Source organism: Entelurus aequoreus, linkage group LG16, assembly GCF_033978785.1.
Source record: "Entelurus aequoreus isolate RoL-2023_Sb linkage group LG16, RoL_Eaeq_v1.1, whole genome shotgun sequence".
In the NCBI taxonomy this organism is placed as follows: domain Eukaryota; kingdom Metazoa; phylum Chordata; class Actinopteri; order Syngnathiformes; family Syngnathidae; genus Entelurus; species Entelurus aequoreus.
The window spans coordinates 37353834-37376333 of record NC_084746.1 but is presented as its reverse complement, the minus strand read 5'-3'; the positions used below and the strand labels follow the sequence as shown (position 1 = coordinate 37376333).

At 40.3% G+C, this 22500-nt stretch overlaps 1 protein-coding gene across 1 annotated transcript in view; it reads left to right on the top strand.

Annotated features, from left to right (window-relative positions):
- Positions 1-6686: 6686 nt before the first annotated feature.
- Positions 6687-22500, top strand: part of LOC133631354 (voltage-gated potassium channel subunit beta-1-like) — a 67293-nt gene continuing 51479 nt past the window's right edge. Inside the window, exons 1-4 of the mRNA XM_062023545.1 lie at positions 6687-6729; positions 18383-18420; positions 21593-21672; positions 21845-21889. Of these exons, the coding sequence (XP_061879529.1) occupies positions 21608-21672; positions 21845-21889 (110 nt within the window). The 5' untranslated portion in view covers positions 6687-6729; positions 18383-18420; positions 21593-21607. The remainder of the gene's footprint in view (positions 6730-18382; positions 18421-21592; positions 21673-21844; positions 21890-22500) is intronic.

The window sequence follows — 22500 nt, the reverse complement described above, 5'->3', positions numbered from 1 at the left end:
TGTTTGTATACTCAGGAAATATGTCCCTGGACACATGAGAACTCAAATTATGACCAACGTCTGACCCTGTGACTACTTGGTATCGGATCGATACCTAAATTTGTGGTATCATCCAAAACTAATGTAAAGTATCAAACAACAGAAGAATAAGTGATTATTACATTGTAACAGAACTGTATAAAGAACATGTTGAAACAGAAAATAAGCAGATATTCACAGTAAATGAACAAATAGATTAATAATCATTTTTTACAGCTTGTCCTTAATAATGTTGACAAAATAATAGAATGATAAATGACACAATATGTTACTCCATACGTCAGCAGACTAATTAGGAGGCTTTGTTTGTTTACTTACTACTAAAACACAAGTTGTCTAGTATTTTTCAATATTTTATTTAAGGAATAAATTGTTTTTAGATTGCAATAAGAAACATATGTCTAATGGACCATAAGACTTTATGTTAAAATAAAGCCAATAGTGGCATTTTTGTGGTCCCCTTTATTTAGAAAAGTATCGAAATACATTTTAGTACCAGTACCAAATATTATATCGAGACAACCCTACTACACTGTGTTAGTTTTAGTATCTTTAATGTACAAAAAGGTACATTGCAGTATGTTTGGACACCACTGGATGTATTTTGATTAAAATGTTTATTTAAATATATTTTTGACAACTTGTAATGTAATCCAATAGAAAAACTTATGACTGTATAAATGTAAACATGTGTTTATTATTGCGGTTCGCATTAGAGTGGAAACGCACTGCATTGTTGACACTTTGCTCATTTATTTGTGTTGTATGTTTTCCTGCTTTTATTGAATTGCCACTTAGGAACAAATGCCCGAATTGGACAGTCCATTAGTTATCAACGAACGCTCCACATCCCCAAGGTAATTTGTCCCCTTGGGATAGCAGCTTTGTTGATTCTGCACAAACAAATATGTCTCCATTTAGAATCCCCGTCTAAGTGAACATCCATCACTCCATTGGAAGACACCAACAATGAGCTCAAACTGCCACTTTCTACACTAACGTCTGGCAGCACACACTTGTTTTACAGACTCTAAACCAACAACCTTTTTGAAAACAAGAGCTACTTCTTGGGTACTGATTAATGCGAAGGGCTACCAGTTTGATACACACTTAAATAAATTGCCAGAAATAGCCAATTTGCTGAATTTACCTTTAACTCTATGTTATTATTAATAATTAATGATATTTATCTTTGTGGAAACACTGATCATCTTAATGATTTCTCACAATAAATATATATAGAAACAGATAAATATCAATATGCAACACTTTATTTTTATATTTTCTCTAAGTGCACATTTTTCAAATTGAACATTTTCAAATGATCACTTCTAAGACAGTCTTGTGAAATCACAATATTCCATTTTAACTAGCTAGCCACTAACATTTTTTAACAAATCATGAATTACTTTGCACCATGTTTGTACACATAATAACTCATGTAAAATACAAAAGTCAACTCTCAAATTTTTAAGTAAATCATGTCACACTTTGAACTGGACACCAAATCTGTTATCTGTTTCTTTGTCAGTTAGTGAAGACCAAGTCTTTAAAATATTTTCTTGGATTTTCAAATTCTATTTGAGTTTTGTCTCTCTTAGAATTAAAAATGTCGAGCAAAGCGAGACCAGCTTGCTAGTAAATAAATAACATTTAAAAAATAGAGGCAGCTCACTGGTAAGTGCTGCTATTTGAGCTATTTTTAGAACAGGCCAGTGGGCTACTCATCTGGTCCTTACGGGCTACCTGATGCCCGCGGGCACCGCGTTGGTGACCCCTGCTCTAAACCATACTTGCCAACCCTCCCGATTTTCCCGGGAGACTCCCAAATTGCAGTGCCCATCCCGAAAATCTCCCGGGGAAACAATTCTCCAGAATTTCTACCGATTTCCACCCGCATAACAATATTGGGGGCGTGCCTTAAAAACACTGTCTTTAGCGTCCTCTACAACAGTGGTCCCCAACCACCAACCCGCGGCCCGGTACCGGTCCGTGGATCGATTGGTACCGGGCCGCACAAGAAATAAAAAAAATAATTAAAAAAAACATTTTTTTTTTTTTTTTTTTTTTTATTAAATCAATATAAAAAACACAAGATACACTTACAATTAGTGCACCAACCCAAAAAAACTCCCTCCCCCATTCACACTCATTCGCACAAAAGGGTTGTTTCTTTCTGTTATTAATATTTCTGGTTCCTACATTATATATCAATACAGTCTGCAGGGATACAGTCCGTAAGCACGCATGATTGTATTTTTTTATGACAAAAAAAAAAAAAAAACATACCACGGAGGTCTCAAGTTTGGCAAGTATGCTCTAAACGAGATGGAAAGTCAATCTGCAACTATGAAGCGGGGGGAAGCAACATCTCAGAGATCTTAGCTCATCTTCCTCTGTGTTAACGAGAGAGGAGGGTGCCGTTTTGCTCGGCTGTGCAACAGCTGGATGTAGATGAACTCTCCCGTTCACAGACTATTGCGGTGTTGATAGAGAGAAGAAGCCTTGGAAGAGGTCATTAAGAGCAATCAGCAACAGTCAAGTCTGTTTGAAATGCAAGAAAAAAAGTGCAAAAGGTTTGATGTGCTTTCTGATTTAATAGGATAAGACCGAGAAGAGGAAGAGTAAACAAAGGTACCAAAGACTATAAAAATGGGACCCATAACCTCCCTGCTTGGCACTCAGCAACAAAGGGTTGGAGTTGGGGGTTAAATCACCAAAATGATTCCCGGGCGCGGCGCCGCTGCTGCCCACTGCTCCCCAAGGGGATGGGACAAATGCAGAGGACAAATTTCACCACATCTAGTGTGTGTGTGACAATCATTGGTACTTTAATCTTTAATCTTTAATTTGTCATGTTTACCAAACTATGCAGAATATCTTAAAGGGGAACTGCACTTTTTTGGCAATGATTTACGCAAATCCAACTAACACACACTAAACAGCGTGTGCAAACTATAAAAATTGCGTTTACTATTAGTGGCCGTGTTGCGTGTGATCTACAAACCAAGGCGATGCGGACCGGCCTATTTAAATGAGGTTTTTGCATGGCTTTCACCATGGATACACTCATTTACTGTACATTCATGTTAGCTGTGGCGTTTTGCTTGGTTTTGAAACATGCAGTAGACATCAACCACTTTTTTCTGGGCATTTTAGAAGCAGTCCTGCATCTGCTATTGGTACCCACTTAATTAGCCCGCTGAAGGTGCGCTAATGGGAGATGCTGGCACTACCTGCAAGCGTGCGCTCCAGATGCAAGAAAATGCATATTGCAAGAAGCTTTTTCCGTATACAGTGTACATAAAATAACAAACGTTAACCTTTTTTAAATGTCTGTATACAACAAAACCCATCAACCAAATGTGTTTCAATCAGTTACTGAAGTCACCCAGCAGAAGGAAAATTAGAAAATAATATTGCTGAATAGACAATATGTCGAATATTTTAATTTTTGACAGACATGCATATGAAAGAGCTGCTCCTTTCTCACAGCTATTTCTGTGCATCTGCCAGTTTGCATAAGTTTTTGGACACACTAAATATAGATGCAAAACATCTCCCACAGTACAGTTTTAGTCTTGAAAAATCACACTGCGTGTGCTACATAATCATACTTGCAACTCCTCCTCCTAGTATTGTGGGCATTCTGATGATCAGTACTAGAGATGTCCGATAATGTCTTTTTTGGCTATATCCGATATTCCGATATTGTCCAACTCTTAATTACCGATTCCGATATCAACCGATACCGATGTATACAGTCATGGAATTAACACATTGTGACGGACTCAAGCCGCCTTGTGGGTTCCATGGACCATCAAATAGCGACATCTCTGAGCAGTTTGACCTTTGTTTTATTTTTTCAAACAAAACCTCAGTCCCGGTCGCTTTTCAGCTCCTCTCCTCCGCTCGCTCGCTCGTCGTCTCGGGCTCTCCTCCTCTCTCGCTCCGCGTCAGCTTTTCGTTGGCTCCTTCCAGCCTTTTTTTTCCATCTCTCTCTGCTGCTCCCCTTTTCTTCAGCGAGAGGAGATTGGATGATCGTGCCCAGGTGCGCGGATCGCACACCTGGGCACGATTGCGGCGTCGCTCCCGACGTGCCCCGCCTCGCCGCTCGCTCGCCGTCCACGCCTTCTTGCCGCCATGTTGGGCCGGGCCCCGGCATGCCCTGCCTTGCTGCTCGCTCGCCGGCCCCGCCTCTCCACACACATTATTATGCCTAATTTTGTTGTGGTGCCCCGCTGGATGCATTAAACAATGTAACAAGGTTTTCCAAAATAAATCAATTCAAGTTATGGAAAAAAATGCCAACATGGCACTGCCATATTTATTATTGAAGTCACAAAGTGCTTTTTTTTTTTAACATGCCTCAAAACAGCAGCTTGGAATTTGGGACATGCTCTCCCTGAGAGAGCATGAGGAGGTTGAGGTGGGCAGAATTGGGGGGTGTATTGTAGCGTCCCGGAAGAGTTAGTGCTGCAAGGGGTTCTGGGTATTTGTTCTGTTGTGTTTATGTTGTGTTACGGTGCGGATGTTCTCCAGAAATGTGTTTGTTATTCTTGTTTGGTGTGGGTTCACAGTGTGGCGCATATTTGTAACAGTGTTAAAGTTGTTTATACTCTACCCTCAGTGTGACCTGTATGGCTTTTGATCAAGTATGCCTTGCATTCACTTGTGTGTGTGAAAAGCCGTAGATATTATGTGATTGGGCCGGCACGCAAAGGCAGTGCCTTTAAAGTTTATTGGCACTCTGTACTTCTCCCTACGTCCGTGTACCACTCCATACAGCGGCGTTTTAAAAAGTCATAAATTGTACTTTTTGAAACCGATAGCACTAATTTCCGATATTGCATTTTAAAGCATTTATCGGCCGATAATATCAGCAGTCCGATATTATCGGACATCTCTAATCAGTACATATTCTGTATATAAATACATAGACACGTGGGCCCCTGTGTGTACTATTGGTGTTGCGGGTGATCAACTAAGACTACATGTGCAATTGATAACAAGTGCAAAAGTGGCGCAGTCTGCCATATTTAAATGAGAATTTACTTGTACACTGGCTGTCGCCATGGAGACACTCATTTGCCCTCCACATTTATGGCATCATATGGTCCAATCTGTGGCGTTTCGTCATGTTGTTGAAATGCAGCACACAAATATAATGTATATCTCCAAGGGAGAAGCACCAAATATATATATTATATACAAATATAATCTATATCCCCTACGGAAGAAACTCATTTGGGCCGCTTGTACCCGTGATCTTTTCATCACAACACAAAGCTCATGTTCATATGGGAGATGTATTATATTGACCATATGAAAAAAAACTGTATTTAAAAAAAAATGCCATCAGACACAAATACATGTTAATTGAATGTGTTTTAATGAACCCCATAAGTCATTCAGCATCTATTAATTAATAAAATGATATTTGTATTTTACACCGTCCAAATGTGAAAATATATTTTCTCTCTCTCAATTGTCTGTCCTTGCAGCACGATCGCACCCTTCCTCACAGCCGTTTGTGCGTAACTGTGCCAGTTTCCACAAATATTCCAGACGTGCTACATATAGACGCAAAACAGCACCTGCAGAACAGTTTTAGTGTGGATAAATCACATTGTCCTTCTTCCAGTATTGTGGGTGTTTTAATTGTCAGCAATTATTCTGCATATACAGTCCACCAACACAGACTCATTCAATGATTGCGCTCCTTATTTTGCTCAATTCAGAGACGCAACCCTCGCGCATGAGCTTAGTAAATAAACATAAGGCTAGACTGACTCACGGCGTCACAATGCAAACAAACGCCATGGGTGGATCTACAACTGACATCCACTGAAATGATACCAAGAACAAGAGCGTATCTAGTCGATACTACTATGATTACATCGATATTTTTTAGCATCACAAAATCTTTTTCCGTTTATTTATTTATTTATTTTTATTACGTTTATAAACTCAGGAAATACATCCCTGGACACATGAGGACTTTGAATACAACAGAAGTGTAGATGTTAAACATGTTAAAACAGAAAACAACCAGATATTAACAGTAAATGAACAAGTAGATTAATAATACATTTTTAGTTTGTCCTTAGTAATGTTGACAAAATAATAGAATGATAAATGACACAATATGTTACTGCATACGTCAGCAGACTAATTAGGAGCCTTTGTTTGTTTACTTACTACTAAAAGACAAGTATGTTCACTATTTATTTAAGGACAAATATGCAATAATAAACATATGTTTAATGTAGCCTAAGATTTTTTTGTTAAAATAAAGCCAATGATGCCATTTTTGTGGTGCCCTTTATCTAGAAAAGTATCGAAAAGTATCGAAATACATTTTGGTACCAGTACCAAAATATTGGGATCGGGACAACCCTACCTGTAATGACTCCCATGTACCGGTAATTTGTACTGTATCGGTTCAAATGTGAAAGACACCCATCTTATATACTGTACATTATAAACCTTAACGACCCTGCAATCGTGTCCGTAAATAATAAGACAAAGGGTTTTGTTTTTATAACGAATTTTAAAAGCTATGTTTCCATTCGTCTCTGAACTAAAGAAGACATCTTGAGCCTCAACACAATCGCCATTAGTCATATTCTGTTCTTCTCCACAGGAATCTGGGGAAGTCTGGCTTGCGTGTCTCCTGTCTGGGCCTTGGTGAGTACATTTAATTAGACGTCTACTGATCTTACAAGCATTCAAGTGCAAACTCGAGTGACCTGTGGGCTTTGGAGTCAGAATGTGGTGCAGGCACAGAAATGAGTTTTCATTAGAATATTTTGTCATCGTATGCATTTTTCACTTGTGAGAAAATTCAAATCCTGTTTGTAGATTGGTAATATTTTTCTTGTTAATATTTAATCACACAGCACAATAATTGCCCATATTCAATGCACGCCGGATTATAAACACTTTTTAATTTCGTTCGTTTAGTTTATTGTGTGCGTGTGTGTGCATACCGGCTTTATATTAGTTGTGTGTGCATAGCAGCAGTGTGTGCATGTGTATACATTCATGTGTGCGCATAGCAGTGTGTGTGTGCACCAGAGGTGGGACCAAGTCATTGCTTTGCAAGTCACAAGTAAGTCTCAAGTCTTTGCCCTCAAGTCTCGAGTCAAGTCCCGAGTCAAGACAGGCAAGTCCCGAGTCAAGTCCAAAGTCAAGACTGGAAAGTCTCAAGTCAAGTCCCAAGTCCTGCATTTTGAGTTTCGAGTCCTTTCAAGTCCTTTTAACCACAGACTAATATTTTTACACAGATTGCGTATGCTTTTAAAACGCTGTAATTATTTATTAAAACAAGTGCATTTGAAATTGCAGGAAAAAAAATAGTGCTGACATTGCAATTCATAATAGCACTATTAACCAGTCATTTTAATAGTTTAAACAATTTTAAACATTTAACTCATTCCTTTACAGAATAAACACATTTGCAAAAACAAGTGCAACTGTACTTATTTGTACTAAAGTGTTAACATTGTATTTCCATGGCATATTGCTTTGTAACTAGTTCCACAGCAGTTTCTATCCTGTTCTTACCTTATCTCATTGATCTCATCTCATACTGTATGTGTGTTGATGTGTGCGTACACATGAAAAACATAACAAATACATGAACATAACAATGAACAGAGTTGTACTTTTTAAATGTCAGGGCCCTATGCAATATGTACACATATTCTTAATATAGTATACATTTTAACTGACCCTTATTTGACTATGTTTTTCTTATTGTAGGTGGCTAAAATACGCGGTGCTGCTGACCGCCGTCTGTTACGTTACTGTGTGTGATACATTGACTAACGTAACGTTATGTATAGGTACCTCATGCAACCCTGCTTAAAAAATAATCACTTGACAAAAAGTATGAATAAGGTAGCGAACTGCAGTGGACGCAACATATTGCCGTGTTTGCAATGACGTTATAACCACAGACATCTTATAAGTAGACGCAGCATTGGTTGCTGTGTCGCAAGCAATTTGGCTGCCATCTTGAAGTGGTGATGAGGAGCCGGCGAACAGCCTAAACTGACAGTTGACAGGTAGAACACAAAGATGCCGGGCTGGTGTTCAGCGTTTTCCTACTTAAATGAGCGGACTGTTGAAAATAGGAATCGGGGGATTACTTTTCACAAGTAAGATTTAACATTAACGTACTATTGGTTGTATTTTGTGAAAATAATATTACCACAGAGTTGAGAAGGAGCAAAGATCTTCAATATTTGTATTTGAAAATCACAAATAAATCTTCTGGGGGAGGATTACCCCCCTACAGGGGTTTGGTTTACAAACTTTCAGCCCCACCTAAAACAAAATTCACCAGCCGCCACTGATTATGATGCATTCTCATTTTAGGCAAAGTATAAGACAATACTTTCTTAACAGTATAATTGTAACCAGGAATAAGTCTTCAAGTAACAATATTCAAATACTAACATTGTTGAGTTAGACAGCATTTGGTTTTATTCTGAATCCAGTGAAACAGATTGGTGGTTTTAGCTGATATAAAGACTTTCAGGTGTTTATACAGTATATGTTTAAGTATTTGGCAGACGCTTTTATCCAAAGCGACATAGATAAAAAATACATATATAACAATCACTGTAAACATTATCATTTAAGGGAAGAATGTAATACAAAATATCAATACAAAGTGTCAAGACAGAATAAACTCTCTGCTGCTGCAGCAACAGAGATACAGTCTATAGGTCCCTAAAATATATAGCTATCTAATGTATTCATACATTGTTTATGTAGTTAAGTTAAGTTAAAGTACCAATGATTGTCATAGCATGTATATATAACCTAATCATATTGTTTCTTCAATTTAAAAATAGCTGACCGTTTTTTTCCCCCTTCTCTGGGATTATATTCCCAGTTTTGATCTCGGACGTCTGGTCACTTATAGTGTATAAGAATATTATATTACTGTTAAGCAAACTATGAATAATAAAACACGCCAAAACATGTGTCCTTTATCATAGCTACACGTATGACAAAAACCGCGTGACAATCAGTGGTATTCAGTGAGGTAAAATGAATTAAATGCGCTGACAGTTCATTGCTCCTGCCAAATGAATTGCACTGAGTGGAGCGGATCACCACTCCAAGATGGCGGCCTTGCGTCTCGTCTGTGCCAGTAGGCAGTAGCGCTCGATGCTGCGTACCCTTATAAGATGTCTATGGTTATAACGTTAGCAGTGAGTTTGCAGCCTCACTGATTTAACTACACAGCAAATAAAAGTCATGTTACTTAGCCAATAAACGTTAGATTACATTCAAAACTTACCCTTCTTTGTGCATCTTCAAATGTTGAACGAAGTTGGAAGTTGTTGCGTCTCCGTCTGTAACATTCCAACTGCGTGATTTGCATACGGCAATTCGTTTTTTGTTGACCAAGTCGTAGTTTTAATACCCGAATGAAACCAACTTTGGCATAATTGTTTCTCACTGGCGCGTTGTTTGACAACTCTTGTTCTGTGGTTGTCCTGCAATTTGATTGGATAAATGCTGTGGGATGAAAACAACGTAGATCTAATTTGATTGGCTGTTGTACTGAGAGCACACACGCTGACAGGAACAACTTGCTGATAGACACGCACGTAGAAAATGAAAGATACCGAGAGCTCCCAAATAACTTTTTAATCTTTGGGTTTTGGGGAAAGTAGCAAGTCATGTCAAGTCAAAAGCCTCAAGTCCAAGTGAAGTCACAAGTCATTGATGTTAAAGTCTAAGTCGAGTTACAAGTCTCTTTACATTTTGTCAAGTCGAGTCTAAAGTCATCAAATTCATGACTCGAGTCTGACTCGAGTCCAAGTCATGTGACTCGAGTCCACACCTCTGGTGTGCACCATCTCGCCTGCAGGAGTTGACACAAAACAAAACAATGCAGAGAAAACATGATTGTGTGTTTTCCAAGACCAGCGCACCCTGAGGAACATTTTTTGATAGAAATTCTGTGAATGAGTCAGTCAGTCACGTCTGCAGTGATATTTACAGGAGTGACGACAGGAAATGAAATACACATATTTGTAGAAATAAATAATCCACCATTTGTTATGATTGTCATTTTGAAGTAGCTCTGTTACATTACGTATATGCAGTGATGGGCAAGCTACTTGGAAAATGTAGGAAGCTAAGCTGCAGGTTACTCTCGACTAACTGCAGCTAAGATGCAAATGAAGCTATCTATGGAGAATTGTAGCAAGCTACACTACAAGCTACACGGCATAGTTACCGTATTTTTCTAACTACAAGGCCCACTTAAAATCCTTTGATTTTCTCAAAAATCGACAGTGCACCTTATAAACCAGGTGCGCCTAATGTACGAATAATTCTGGTTGTGCTTACCGACCTCGAAATTATTTTATTTGGTACATGGTGTAATGATAGGTGTGACCAGTAGATGGTAGTCACACATAACAGATACGTGTAGACTGCAATATGACTCAAGTAAACAACACCAAAATGTTATTTGTTCCATTGAAAATATAGAACATTACACATTGCAAATCTACCAAAATCTTTTAGGTACGACTTTGGTAAGCTATGAAGCCGCACCGCTTGATGGATTGTACTGTGCTTCAACATACAAGTATCAGTATGGTGTGTGTATAAGGCAAGACATATTATCTGGCGTTTTGTTTTGCAATATTATGCTAAAGCAACTTCTGGTACCTGATCTGCAGAAGTCCTGAGAAATTATGCACGTCAGCCTTTGTAGTCCGTGAGACGCCGTAGTCGATAAGCTTCTTCTTTTCCTCCATCTTCTTGTTATGGGACATTCATCCTCCGCTGTTGCCATTTCTAATATAAAGTAGTGTAAAGTTCTTACTTATATCTGTCAGTAAACTCGCCATGGTTAGAGTGTCCGCCCTGAGATCGGTAGGTTGGAGTTCAAATCCCAGCCGAGTCATACCAAAGACTATAAAAATGGGACCCATTACCTCCCTGCTTGGCACTCAGCATCAAGGGTTGGAGTTGGGGGTTAAATCACCAAAATGATTCCCGGGCGCGGCGCCACTGCTGCCCACTGCTCCCCAAGGGGATGGGTGAAATGCAGAGGACAAATTTCACCACATCTAGTGTGTGTGTGACAATCATTGGTACTTTAATCTTTTTAATCTTTAAAATGATATGCTAAAACATACCGGTGTAGTGAGTTTACATTATTCACCCAAGGAACTTTAGTTATTTTCACGGGACACATTTCCGCCGTTGTTGTTGCACTAGTGAGCCATGGATGAGGAGATGCTGCTCCGTTATTGATTGAAGTAAAGTCTGAATGTCATTAAAACAGTTAGCTCCATCTTTTGACACTTCTTCCACTCCCGCTGCAACAAAGATGACGGGGAGAAGATGCTGTCGAAGGTGAGCCACGTAAATAAGACCGCACACAAAACGGCGCATCCTGAAGCGACTGTCAGAAAGCAACTTGAAGATTATCTGTAAAACATCATCTATGCAACATTTTGACCAAAGAACCACCATTACATGTTATGTAGACCACAAGGAAGTCTTTTACATTTAGAAAAAAATCATAATATGACTCCTTTAATGCGCCTTAAAAGCCTACTGAAACCCACTACTACCGATCACGCAGTCTGATAGTTTATATATCAATGATGAAATCTTAACATTGCAACACATGCCAATACGGCCGGGTTAACTTATAAAGTGCAAATTTAAATTTCCCGGGAAACTTCCGGCTGAAAACGTCTATGTATGATGACGTTTGCGCGTGACGTCAAGGGTTGAAGCGGAAGTATTGGGACACATTGTATCCCAATACAAACAGCTCTGTTTTCATCGCAAAATTCCACAGTATTCTGGACATCTGTGTTGGTGAATCTTTTGCAATTTGTTCAATTAACAATGGAGACTGCAAAGAAGAAAGCTGTAGGTGGGATCGGTGTATTAGCGGCTGGCTGCAGCAACACAACCAGGAGGACTTTGAGTTGGATAGCAGACGCGCTACCGTGAGTAAGCTGCTTTCTTCCAAACATTTGATCGCTTGCCCGTCCGTGCGTGGCGCTATGTGCATGTCACGTACGTAACTTTGGGGAAATATATGTTTCTTGCCGACTATGATGGCGGCAGGGGTGTCGTCGAAAGCTACAGCGCCCGCCGCCGCGCCGCTGTCCTCACCTTGACTTCCTCCGTCTCCGGGGCGCCGACCGCATCGATGATCGGGTGAAGTCCTTCGTCGCGCCGTCGATTGCTGGAACGCAGGTGAGCACGGGTCATGATGAGCAGATGAGAGCTGGCGTAGGTGGAGAGCTAATGTTTTTAGCATAGCTCTGTCGAGGTCCGGTAGCTACGTTAGCTTCAACGGCGTCGTTAGCAACAGCATTGCTAGGCTTCGCCAGGCGGTACAGCATTAACCGTGTGGTTACAGGTCCAGAGTTTGGTAGTATTGTTGATCTTCTGTCTATCCTTCCAGTCAGGGGCTTATTTCGTCTGTTTCTATATGCAGTTAAGCACGATGCTATCACGTTAGCTCCGTAGCTAAAGCGCTTCGCCAATGTATTGTCGTGGAGATAAAAGTCACTGTGAATGTCCATTTTGTGTTCTCGACTGTCATTTTCAAGAGGATATGGTATCTGAGGTGGTTTAAAATACAAATCCGTGATCCACAATAGAAAAAGGAGAGAGTGTGGAATCCAATGAGCCCTTGTACCTAAGTTATGGTCAGAGCGAAAAAAGATACGTCCTGCACTGCACTCTAATCCTTCACTCTCACGTTCCTCATCCACGAATCTTTCATCTTGGCTCAAATTAATGGGGTAATCGTCGCTTTCTCGATCCGAATCGCTCTCGCTGCTGGTGTAAACAATGTGCAAATGTGAGGAGCCCTTCAACCTGTGACGTCACGCTACTTCCAGTACAGGCAAGGCTTTTTTATCAGCGACCAAAACTTTGTCATCGATGTTCTCTACTAAATCCTTTCAGCAAAAATATGGCAATATCGCGAAATGATCAAGTATGACACCAGAGAATGGATCTGCTATCCCCGTTTGAATAAGAACATTTCATTTCAGTAGGCCTTTAAAATCCGGTGCGCCTTCTGTATGAAAATAGACCTGAATAGACCTGCTCATCGGCAGTGCGCCTTATAATCCGGTGCGCCCTATGGTCCGGAAAATACGGTAGCTTGCGACATCGAAGCTACATTTAACGCATTTCTATCTATGGGCCCACATGTATAATATCAATGTTCATGTAACTGAGAGTGTACAAGGGTCCATTTCTATTAACTATCTGTCATTTAGCTGGGGACACCCTACAACAGGGGTCGGGAACCTTTTTGGCTGAGAGAGCCATGAAAGCCAAATATTTTAAAATGTATTTCCGTGAGAGCCATATAATATTTTTTAACACTGAATACAACTAGATTTATCTGAGAGACAGATACAGTCATCAAAAGAGCCGCATCTGGCTCGAGAGCCATAGGTTCACTAACTCTGCTCTACAACTACATCTAGGGGTTCCTGCACCCCACTCTATGTATTTATTTAGTTTGCATTTTCTTTGGTCCACCCCTATAATGTTATTCATTTTCTCTACCTACAGTGAAAAAACAGCATCTATCTATATCTTGACAAAAAAAACAAACAATGACTTGTGTGTTGTTTGGGAACAGTTGGTAATGGTTATGTGCAGTAAAACTTTTAATGAACTCACCTTAATGTGTGTTCCTAAATTTTGTGTTCCACATCTTTGATGAAGAGAGCAGTTATGATTTTAGTTTGGAGAGTAAACAACCAAAAACTACTGGGCAGTGTATTCACAAAGTGCATACATTAGTCTAAATATGGCCAGGGACACGCATTATTGTGGGTTTCCTGCACGTCGTCTTCATCACTAAAGGAAAAATCTAATCTGCGGGAGAGAATTCCACTGACATTTTCAAATATATATATTTTTTCGAGTGGTCAGCTTGAAGCGTCCCTCTGTCTCCGACTCCCTTGTCGTCATGTGACATGAGGGCGTGACTGTTAGGATTGTGCTTACTAGTTTCGATGATTCGCCTTATCTTGCCTCTGATTGGCCAGTCCGTAATGTTTCGCCCTAACCATAGCCAATTGTGACTCATCATACAAACACCAACCAATCATCATGGATGTTCTCCATATGTATGGATGTTCTCATTCATCCAGGTCATTGGATTTTATACATATTTTTCTTTCTTCTAGATTCGCAGTCTATTTTCTCTTTCTGTAGTTGGTAGCGATGATGTAAGTTACCTCGCTAAATGGGTCTAAAAGCAGCTAAGCTACTGCCAAGCTACTGGGAAACTAGGTTAAGCTACGTAGCTTAGGTTCATGTAGCTTGCTACTGCCCATCACTGTGTATATGTTTAAAATGGTGCCAACTATTAAACGCTAAAATATTTTATCCAGCTCTTGGACTGCATCAAATAGTTTTTTTTAATTAAATACATTTATGTATAGTATTCAGCAAAACATCATCCTCTATCATTTATGGATGTGAATTTATAGCTACAATACTGCGATTGTCGTACAGCTCTTGAGCCTCTTTCAGCTGTAGTCAGATAACAGGCGCGGCCTGTCCATTTTCCACTAGGTTAGAACAGGAAGCATATACCACTTGCAGTTTGATAGCTTTGAGATGCTAAGGGAAGAGAGTGGACCTTAGGTGTGCGGCCGTGCATTTTATGCGTGTTTATTGTTGTGTTGCCTGATTAGAAATGACCCCGCATATGGGCCCTTGCTGACATTGTCTACTCGCCTGTTCTTTAATCCTTCATTGTACAACATCAACACTGCATATACACTAATACAAATCCCCCAAAGAGCCATGTAATATGATACAGTATAATATTGTAGCGATGTAGATTTTCTTGTCAGACACTAGACTAGTGTTGTCCTGATACCAATATTTTACAGTTTTACTGATACCAAAACATATTTCTATACTTATCTAAATAAAGGGGACCACAAAGAAATTGCATTATTGGCTTTATTTTAACACAAAATCTTAGAGTACATTACACATATGTTTATTATTGCAATTTAGTTCTTAAATAAAATAGTGAACAGACTAGACAACTTGTCTTTTAGTAGTAAGTAAACTAACAAAGACTCCTAACATATTGTGTCATTTATCATTCTATGTTTGTGTCAACATTATAAAGGACAAGCTGTAAAAATGGATTATTAATCTACTTGTTCATTTACTGTTAATATCTGCTTATTTTCTGTTTCAACATGTTCTATCTACACTTCTGTTAAAATGTAATAATCACTTATTCTTCTGTTGTTTGATACTTTACATTAGTTTTGGATGATACCGCACATTTGGGTATCAATCCGACACCAAGTAGTTACAGGATCATACATTGGTCATATTCAAAGTCCTCATGTGTCCAGGGACATATTTCCAGAGTTTATAAACATAATATGAATGTTTAAAAAGGAAAAACTATTTTGTGATGCTAAAAAATATAGATGTAATCATAGTAGTATCGACTAGACAAGCTTCTGTACTTGGTATCATTACAGTGGATGTCAGGTGTAGATCCATCCATGGCGTTAGTTTATATACAGGAACGCTATTTTTTTGTTAGCGGTGATGCCGGTGAGCTACGGTGTGCAGTGAAACATGTTTAACTAGTCCTCGTCCTGCAGTGATAATGATACTTGTAAGAAACATACTTTATTTGTTGCCATGGAGGCGAGGATTAGTGATTCAGAAGTAGCTAAAACACTGCCGACTGCGGATGGATGTTAGCTGCTAGCTAGCTAGCCATGTTTTAAAGCACCTCTTCCTGAGGGTGTTTCAGTGTTATAACTTCACCTTTCTCTTTAGTTTTCAGACCAAAATGCGTCCATTCTCCCTTTTCTGTCTACTTACTGTGTCTGCTTGTAAGTACTCTGTGTGTGTGCGCTGCCAAACATGCTCCTCTGCTCATAAAACCAGCAATGTCATGACGTGACGACGTCGGGGGGGATGGACCCGTACTTTTTAGAGGCGGTATAGTACCGAATGTGATTCATTAGTATCGCGGTACTATACTAATACTGATTTGTCCAGTGTGTACCCCGCCTTCTGCCCGATTGTAGCTGAGATAGGCTCCAGCGCCTCCCGCGACCCCGAAAGGAATAAGCGGTAGAAAATGGATGGATGGATATACTAATACTGGTATACCGTACAACCCTACACTGGACACACTCATATAATGTACTGCATCACGCCGAAATTCAAAAACAGCACACCCGTCAATAATCAGCGGGACGGGAGAATGGACTGCATCAGATTTGTGATGTTTCGTCGGATAGTGTCTCCTCGGGTCGTGTTCCTTTGAAACTGCGTTTACTTCTTTACAAAGTAAACATAACTTTTGGTAAATGTAGAGTCCGGTCACTGTTAAAAGTCCAATTTTCAGTCACTACTTAAAGGCCTACTGAAATGATTTTTTTAAATTTAAACGGGGATAGCAGATCCATTCTATGTGTCATACTTGATCATTTCGCGATATTGCCATATTTTTGCTGAAAGGATTTAGTAGAGAACATCGACGATAAAGTTCGCAACTTTTGGTTACTGATAAAAAAAAAGCCTTGCCTGTACCGGAAGTAGCGTGACGTCGCAGGTTGAAAGGCTCCTCACATTTCCCCATTGTTTACACCAGCAGCGAGAGCGATTCAGACCGAGATAGCGACGATTACAGCTCTTTGAGACACTTGTGATTTAGGGCTATATAAATAAACATTGATTGATTGATTGATTGAATTTGAGCGAGGATGAAAGATTCGTGGATGAGGAAAGTGAGAGTGCAGGACTAGAGTGCAGTGTAGGACGTGTCTTTTTTCGCTCTGACCGTAACTTAGTTACAAGGGTTCATTGGATTCCACACTTTCTCCTTTTTCTATTGTGGATCACGGATTTGTATTTTAAACCACCTCGGATACTATATCCTCTTGAAAATGAGAGTCGAGAACGCGAAATGGACATTCACAGTGACTTTTATCTCCACGACAATACATCGGTGAAGCACTTTAGCTACCGAGCTAACGTAATAGCATCGTGCTTAAATGCAGATATAAACAAAAGAAATAAGCCCCTGACTGGAAGGATAGACAGAAGATCAACAATACTACTATCAGGAGACACCGAACCAAACACTGGACCTGTAACTACACGGTTAATGCTGTGCCGCCTGTCGAAGCCTAGCAATGCTGTTGCTAACGACGCCATTGAAGCTAACTTAGCTACAGGACCTCGTCAGAGCTATGATAAAATCATTAGCGCTCCACCTACGCCAGCCCTCATCTGCTCATCAACACCCGTGCTCACCTGCGTTCCAGCGATCGACGGCGCGACGAAGGACTTCACCCGATCATCGATGCGGTCGGCGGCTAGCATCGGATAGCGCGTCTGCTATCCAGCTCAAAGTCCTCCTGGTTGTGTTGCTGCAGCCAGCCGCTAATACACCGATCCCACCTACAGCTTTCTTCTTTGCAGTCTCCATTGTTCATTAAACAAATTGCAAAAGATTCACCAACACAGATGTCCAGAATACTGTGGAATTTTGTGATGAAAACAGAGCTGTTTGTATTGAGATACAATGTGTCCGAATACTTCCGTTTCAACCATTGACGTCACGCGCAAACGTCATCATACATAGACGTTTTCAACCGGAAGTTTCGCAGGAAATTTAAAATTGCACTTTATGAGTTAACCCGGCCGTATCGGCATGTGTTGCAATGTTAAGATTTCATCATTGATATATAAACTATCAGACTGCGTGGTCGGTAGTAGTGGGTTTCAGTAGGCCTTTAAAAGGGTGTCCCGATACAACTTTTTCACTTCTGATACAATACCGTTATTAGAGTCTTGAGTGCTGGCCAATACAAATATTAATCTGATGCGATATCAACACGAATCGTAGCACATCCTTTTATCGTTTTGTAGTGTGGAATGCAACAAAAGGTTTGATCTAGTGAAATTAGTCAGAAAACAATGGTAGGTATAAAAAACAATAACCTTATGACAGATTTATGCTTTAGAAATACTTTTTAAAAGTCATTTTGCGAACACCTATTGGGAGCCACGAGTGTAATGTTTCAGAAACAAAGACATTAGCTTTCGACCCACACAAAAACTCACATAGCTGTCAGTAATTTCTCTTTGAGGCCAAGCCAGCATGTGGTTAATATTCTAAATGTTCTACCATGTCTAAAAATAAGTTGACATTTTAACACAAGCTCCAAAGCCTACAGGATTAAGCATTTGGCTGTGATAGTTTTAGCGGTCCAACATTTTTTGACATTGATATTCCGTTCAACAGGCACATGGGTGACGTTCGGAGGTCAGATTCCTGATGAGGTAAGACATCATGTCAACTTCCATCCCTCAGCCATTACAAGCCAAGAGCACATGTTGTAACGCATTCACTGATGCCACCGGCTACTAAGCACTGACACCCAATTACGTGACCCAATGTGGGCGTAAATGAAGGGTCGATGCTAGTTGCTCTTAGTTGATCCTGTAACTACCTTCACGAACAGTGACTGAAAACTGAAACGTGAACATTTCTATTACATTACAAATAGATAATTAACATGTAGAGTAAGTAGTAATTTGCCAGGATTGGAGTTTTCCCAAACCATTCACCCGCCATTATAAATGACATTGATTTATATCGCGGTACCACGGTTTTCATAAACTCTACTTTTCATATGATTCATTTTTTGTCCAAAAAATGCCACTATATAGTAGTGTTGTCCCGATTTCAATATTTTGGTACCGGTACCAAAATGTATTTCGATACTTTTCGATACTGTAAAAATTGATTATTAATCTACTTGTTCATTTACTGTTAATATCTGCCTATTTTCTGTTTTAACATGTTCTATCTACACTTCTGTTACAATGTAATAATAACTTATTCTTCTGTTGTTTGATACTTTACATTAATTTTGGATGATACCACAAATTTGGGTATCGTTCCGATACCAAGTAGTTACAGGATCATACATTGGTCCGGCAGCACGGTGGAAGAGGGGTTAGTGCGTCTGCCTCACAATATGAAGGTCCTGAGTAGTCCTGAGTTCAATCCCGGGCTCTGGATCTTTCTGTGCGGAGTGTGCGTGTCCTCGCCGTGACTGTGTGGGTTCCCTCCGGGCAACGTTCCCTCTAAGGTGCGCACCTGCGCAATTGCGCACTGCTCAAGCGTCCTCTGCGCCCAGCAAATATATGCCGCGCACCAAATCAAATCCCATCTGAATTCTAAACAAAATAAACACATTTATTCTGTGTAATTTTGCAATGCAACTTTGAGTGACAGTGACAACAAACGGCCCTAACGGTGTTCGTCAACACCGTTCAATTGAACACCATTCAATTATTGTAACGTCTATCGAGATGCTTCGAGGACAGGAATTATATCGATCACTTTATTGAGCAAAACTGTTTACATTCGGCCACAACCACACCAAAAACATGAGTAAAAAACTTCTATCTCGAAAAACTAGTAATTTTCTGCCGTACAAACCAGGCCAAAACCAACTTGTCATCTGTCACCAAAACGCATACCACTAAGCCACTGGTGCGTTTATGGCCACACAAAAAGTCGGACAACTCAAACACCACACAAAGTTACACTATGACTCCTAAGTCATACGTGTGCTTATTCTACTGTCATTTATTATTGATGTTAATTTATTTATATTAATCATGGAATGCTGTTACTAGAAAAAGTTACAGGAATGCACACTTCATCCTATGCTTACATTTCATTGTGCAACATGAGGATGTTTAAGGGGAACTAAATGTGATCTCTGAAAGGGGTACAAATGATTTCCAAAGCAGGACCCCCACCCAGACATATTGTACAATACTAATCCATAGTTTATGAAAAACAAGATTTCTTTTATTTTCATTACAAGTGGGCCAGATCACTATTTCAAAATAATCTCATGAAAATGACTCCTCTCATTTGAGTGTCATTATAAAAGATTGGTTTGAGACAGGTGTGCTGCTGGTATTGCCACGTGTGATGTTGCTCATATGTGCTCCACTGAATGCTCAGGGAGTTTTTGTGTTTGCTCAGACACATGAACAATTAGAGGGAACATCGCCTCCGGGTACTCCGGCTTCCTCCCACTTCCAAAGACATGCACCTGGGAATAGGTTAATTGGCAACACTAAAATTGGCCCTAGTGTGTGAATGTGAGTGTGAATGTTGTCTGTCTATCTGTGTTGGCCCTGTGATGAGGTGGCGACTTGTCCAGGGTGCACCCCGCCTTTCGCCCGTTTGTAGCTGAGATAGGCTCCAGCGCCCCCCGCAACCCCGAAGGGAATAAGCGGTAGAAAATGAATGGATGGATGGCATTGGTCATAATTTCAAACAATCAATCATTCAAAGTTTACTTATATATACCCTAAATCACGAGTGTCTCAAAGGGCTGCACAAGCCACAATGACATCCTTGGCTCAGATCCCACATCAGGGCAAGAAAAAACTCAACCCAATGGGATGATAATTCAAGTTCTCATGTGTCCAGGGACGTATTTCCAGAGTTTATAAACATAATATGAATGAAAAAAAAATAAAAAAAAGATTTTGTGATCCTAAAAAATATAGATGTAATCATAGTAGTATCGACTAGATACACTCTTGTACTTGGTACCATTACAGTGGATGTCAGGTGTAGATCCACCCATGGCGCTTGTTTACATTGTGATGCCAGTGAGCTGTTGTATCCTCCTGTAGTAAAGCATGTTTAGCTATTCCTCGTCCTGCAGGGATGATACTTGTAAGAAACTTACTTTATTTGTCGGCATGGAGGCGAGGATTAGTGATTTAGAAGTAGCTAAAATACTGCAGACTGCGGATGGACATTAGCTGCTAACTAGCTAGCCATGTCTTAAAGCACCTCTTCCTCAGGGCGTTTCAGTGTTATAACTTCATGTCTATCTTTAGTTTTTTAGCCAAAATGCGTCCATTCTCCCTTTTCTGTCTACACACTGTGTTTGCTTGTAAGTACTCCGTGTGTATGTGCGCTGCCGAACATGCTCCCCTGCTCGTAAAACCAGCAATGTCATGACGTGACGCCGTCATGCCAGTTAAAAAAATAAAAAAATAAATACATTGGGAACCGGTACTTTTCAAAAGAGAGTATAGAACCGTTTTTGAATCATTAGTACCGCGATACTATACTAGTACTGGTATACCGTACAACCCCCACAGTATATCATATCATATATTAAAAAATGCTTGAATATCTTGATTTTTTTATGTTATGAACCTATGCCATGTATTAGTTTCACCTTGTAAATCTAATTGCTGGAATAAATAAACCTTTGCATGGCTGTGATGAAAATGCAGACACAAACCGAAGGAACATTTAAAAACTTCAGCCAACAGGCAACCTAGCAGCAAACTCCGTGCATACTTCAGATCTTGTGGGAATGTCTTCCATCTTTGGGGAGTAGCAGAGCGGGTGGTAGCCATCTGTCACATGTCATTACATTGAAGTTGGCTTCATATGTACCAGGTGGCCGAACAACTGATGACTATTGCGTACGAGAGCGGGGTCAATCTGTTCGACACGGCCGAGGTCTACTCCGGCGGCAAGTGAGTGATCAAGTCTCTTTCATCTTGCCACGTTCAATTCCTAAATGTTCACAGCTTTGACATATTGCTGCTCAAATTTGGTGCGTCCATGGTGCTTACTGTAACAGAAATGGCTCGGGTTTATTCAACATCCTATCTGCTGTGCCTGTCATGTGGCTTTCTGTGTTCACAGAGCAGAGATAATCCTGGGGAACATCATCAGGAAAAAGTGCTGGAGGTAAGATATATGCTGCTTTACACCTTTGATGCCTTGCAAAAGGATCTATTTATAATCAAACACTTCAGGGTATGTTCACATCCATGGTTAATTAGAAACGGGAACAAATGTGTCCTTTTGACAGTTCTTTCACATAATAACAACATTTTTATGCCATACAACATAACCCAGCCCCCACCATGGGCCACTCCCTTCACAACCTTGACATTAGCAGACCGCTCTCCCACACGACGCTGGACATTGAGTCCGAGTGGACTATGTTCCGAACCTCTATTGTCAAGGCGGCTGATTAGAGCTGTGAAGCTGAAGAAAGAGTCCTATCGGGTTCTTTTGGCTCAAATGACTCCGGAGGCAGCGGACAGGTACCGACAGGCCAAGCGGTGTGCAGCTTCATGGGAGGAGTTCGGAGAAGCCATGGAAAACGACTTCCGGACGGCTTCGAAGCGATTCTGGACCACCATCCACCGCCTCAGGAAGGGGAAGCAGTGCACTGTCAACACCGTGTATAGTAGGGATGGTGTTCTGCTGACCTCGACTGCGGATCGGTGGAGGGAATACTTCGAAGACCTCCTTAATCCCACCAACACGTCTTCCTATGAGGAAGCAGTGCC